The sequence below is a fragment of the Gavialis gangeticus genome, unplaced genomic scaffold (genome assembly GCF_001723915.1).
Source record: "Gavialis gangeticus isolate Ggan-Ray unplaced genomic scaffold, GavGan_comp1, whole genome shotgun sequence".
Taxonomy (NCBI): Eukaryota; Metazoa; Chordata; order Crocodylia; family Gavialidae; genus Gavialis; species Gavialis gangeticus.
This window is the reverse complement of record NW_017728995.1, coordinates 65,886,063-65,889,937: the sequence shown is the minus strand read 5'-3', so window position 1 is coordinate 65,889,937 and position 3,875 is coordinate 65,886,063. Positions and strand designations below refer to the sequence as shown.

Below are 3,875 nucleotides of genomic sequence, written 5' to 3'. Positions count from 1 at the left end.
TTTTTTTTTTTTTTTTTTTTTTTTTTTTTTTTTAAATCAGCAGGGGGGATCTGCTTGGAAATAATAAAAATAACAAGAGAGGTTGGCTCTTGTGGCTGGGAACTACTTGAACTCAGCTTACTAAAATGTATGTTCTTGTGGAAGAACTGTACAGAAATATCAGATTTTCCAAAAGCAAACTTGGTTAAAAGTAAGTAAGAACATCTATGGTTTGATATTACTCTCCCTGACTTCTGTGGGTTGCTGTAGACATTTTGCAATAATGTGAAAGGAAGTCAAGAAAATAAGTCTTGAAAATCTTAAGAATGAATATCATGGCACAGTATAAAAGAGTGCATCTGCAAAAGAATACAGCATATGCTAAAACCAGAAGGTTAAATAGAAGGTGCAAAAGTCAGGCTTCTGAGTGTTTAATTCTAGAATGGACTATTACAATCATGTAGTCTGACCTCCTCTAGTTACAGCTTCAAGCCGTGTAATACATGGCTGGGCTATCTTTAGAGAGATACAAAATACTAATTTAATGATATTAGTGATAGAGAGTCCACCACATTCCTTGATCAATTCTTCCAGTGACTGAAAACAACTTGATAAAAATGTTTTCACTGTCAGTCTTAATTGGTCTAAATTCAACTTCCTGCCACTGGATCATATGTTTTGGCTTAGTAAAGAGTACAATGCAACTGTTACACTTGCTCGATTCTCTAGCAATTCAAGTGTAGCAAAACTGCTCCAATTTTAACCCTGCTTTATTCAAGGTTAAAAGTTTGGGCAATTTAGCTAAGAAGTATTACTATGGAAACATGAAGATGTAATGGTTAGCTAGCTCCCCCTCTTCTTTTACATTAGCTAAAAAGTACCATTGTCCACACTCTTAGGAGTCATGATACATAACTAATTGGGCATGAGCTCCCAGAGCAATGAGACAGCTAAAAGGCAAAATCCAATGCTAGGATGCATCCCTATGGTAATATCAAGGAGTAGGGAAGTGGTATTACTTCTCTTTACAACACTGATGAGAACATGACCAGAATACTATCCAGTTCTGGTTCCCAAACTTAAAAAAGATACTAAAAGAAAGGATTTACAGAAGAGCCAGTAAAGTGACTTAAAAGCTGCAAACACGCTTTGCAATAGTGCAAGAGCAAAACTGTGATAAGCAGAAACTTAAAGTTCACTGCTAAGTACATATTTAGGAAAACCATGGAGCAGATGCAGCAGATGTGAAAAGGGGAAAGACCATCCCAAATTCTTTAGCTTAAAGTGAGTTAGTAGTTGGACACAGCCTAAAAACTACTGTTCATACTTTTCCTTGGACTGGACTTTTATTGGGAGTAGAGGGTACTGGAGAAAGCCTTTTGCAGGAGTTTTTGGAATGAGAATATAATCATCACACAAATTCCTTACCTGTTGCAAACTGAGAATTAGTGTCTTTGCACACTGGATTTTATCGATTTGCCTTGTTTTACTCAATGTTTCCTTAATGATATCTCCATAGTCATTGTAGTACTAAGAGAAAAGAGAAGAAAACCACACTTTTAAAGATAGAATTCCATTTCCTTTGTATAACTAATGATTTTCCTAATAGAAATGTTCATTTGTAATTCTTATTTTTGAGAAGGCGGTAGTTCAAACAAGTCATATCTGCAAACCATGCTTTCTCCACATGACAGTTGTCAAAGTCCCAGTACCTAAAGGGTACCTAGCTGGAACCTGTCTATTCAGTAATTAAATCCACAACTGCCTTTAACTGTCACTAGCTTTTAAAACTAACAGAATGAACTGGTATACCCAAATTATTTCCTATTATGAAGCTAATGTAGTTTTGGTGAAGGTGACTAGTGAGTCTATTTCCTGTAATGTTTTCAATTTAGCAATGTTCTTTTCTGAAAGACCCCACCTTTTTCTTAGAAAACTAAAAATAACATTGATCCCATTAAAACATGATGCTACTAACAGTTCAAAATTGATTACAGACATGGAAAAATGAAACAGTAGTATCTATAAAACAGTAGAGTTTATTTTCTCTTGTAAATAATGGAAGGAACAGATGACAAGAGCCCTTTAACGATAGATAAGTGCCAACAAATAGTTGATGGAAGATCTGCACTATTCTTCTCTGATTATTACTAATCATTTATTTACAGTAGCAATCATTGTATGTGGCAGGTGCTTTCCAAACACTCAGACTATGGATAAGTGCACAAATTAGAGGGAATTTGAAGGGAAGAGGTCTTACTGTGCATAGCAATTTTTACTGATGGGTAAATGACCTTGGTTAAACTTTCACTTACTGTGGAGTAAGAATAAGCCCAGGAAGTTCCTGCAGAGCAGCAGATGGGCAGTAAATCCTCATTCCCTGTTACTTTAATGTATTAGGGCAGCTCTTAACTCAAGAAAGAGCTACCCACAATCTGAGAACTGACAGTAGGAGGAAAACTAGACAAAATATATACAGTTGAAATGAATCATCGATTCACTAAAAACAGAATCATGGGAATTGGTCTTTACCAGGGACCTATATATGGACAGCCCAGGGGCCTTGTGGATTAGTTTTGAGATGTCTTATTATGCACAGAAGGGCCAGGTGGAAAAAGGAACAGAGGTGGCTACAGAAAAAACCTGACAGTTAGGTAGACAGGCCTGGGAAGGTTGGCAGTCAACAGACTTAATATAACACTTGAGAAGGGATGATATATAAGGAAGGGCAGATTCCACCAGAGCTTTATCTAGGTGGTACCTACAAATTGTATTTGATGCAACAGAAAATGGGAAACCAAGGTTGTCGGAGAAGCTTCCAGATAGTGGGAAACATGATCGGATAGGCCCACTAATATATCATATTGGCATATGGTAGGGACAACATTTCACCAGGGATTATAGAGCCAGAGCTAGCAAACCGCTGAGCAGCCAGTGAAGATCAGTGTAAAGGATCACCAAAGAATCATGTAACTATTTCAAAACACATTCCACTTATAATGAAGTGTAAGTCCAGACCAGCCTACAAAACCAGTTATCTGACCGTAGTAAGTCAGTACCTTCTCTACTCACATCTTCATCCCTTTTTGCTGCTTCTAGAATTTACCCAAAAAAGCAAAACAAACACAAGTACAGTAAGCCATCATGTGTTCTGGGCTTCACAGAGTGACTTGATTTTTTTCTTTTCTTTTCTTTCTGTGCACTAGAGTGCAAACAATTCAGGGCAGGAGCTGCCTTCACACTGTGGTGCGCTCAGTTTTGATCATATTGTAAACCGTTAAAAATGGTGATAAGAGCATCATACAATTGAGGGATGATGAAGGGTAATTTAATAGCAACTTTTGCAGAGACAGAGACCAACACTTCAGAGTTAGATGCAACAGCTCTTCCCTAGTGCAGGTCCCAAACAGGGTTTCAAAGGAACAACCTCTTACTTAAACCTAAGCATGTGCATAATGCAAGCTACTGCAGGGCCAGTGCTTTCCACTGCCTGCAATACACTATTGTTCTTATTAAAGGCCAGCACGCTCAAGCCCAGAGACTGATGCATCTCAGCATAGGAGGTAGTTGAAAGGGGAAAACTGCAGTAATAAGTTAAAATCAGATCAGAAAAAGTGCTCGTGAAGGTGCAGCAAGAAACTTCTGGTCTAGTGGACAGAAGAGGAGGATGACCTAATGTTTCAAATCTTTTCCAGCCACAATTTCTTTGCTTATTTAGGAGGAGTATAAAAAAAACCCACAGAACCATACCTTCATATAGTGCTTGAAGATATCTGCTGCTGCATGCATGTCCACAATATCATATATAATAAGCTTGCTAAATGCTGCCAGGAGGTTCCTTCTCTTATGCAAAGCCTCTATTTTGTTAGCTTCATCTTCTTCATCTCCCTCTAAAT

The 3,875-nt window shown here is 37.8% G+C and overlaps 1 protein-coding gene across 1 annotated transcript in view; it reads right to left on the bottom strand.

The window, feature by feature from the left end:
- Positions 1-3,875, bottom strand: part of STAG1 (stromal antigen 1) — a 295,978-nt gene that overhangs the window by 24,665 nt on the left and 267,438 nt on the right. Inside the window, exons 24-25 of the mRNA XM_019503764.1 lie at positions 3,730-3,869; positions 1,408-1,509 (exon numbers count right to left, since the gene is read on the bottom strand). Coding sequence (XP_019359309.1) covers positions 1,408-1,509; positions 3,730-3,869 — 242 coding nt within the window. The remainder of the gene's footprint in view (positions 1-1,407; positions 1,510-3,729; positions 3,870-3,875) is intronic.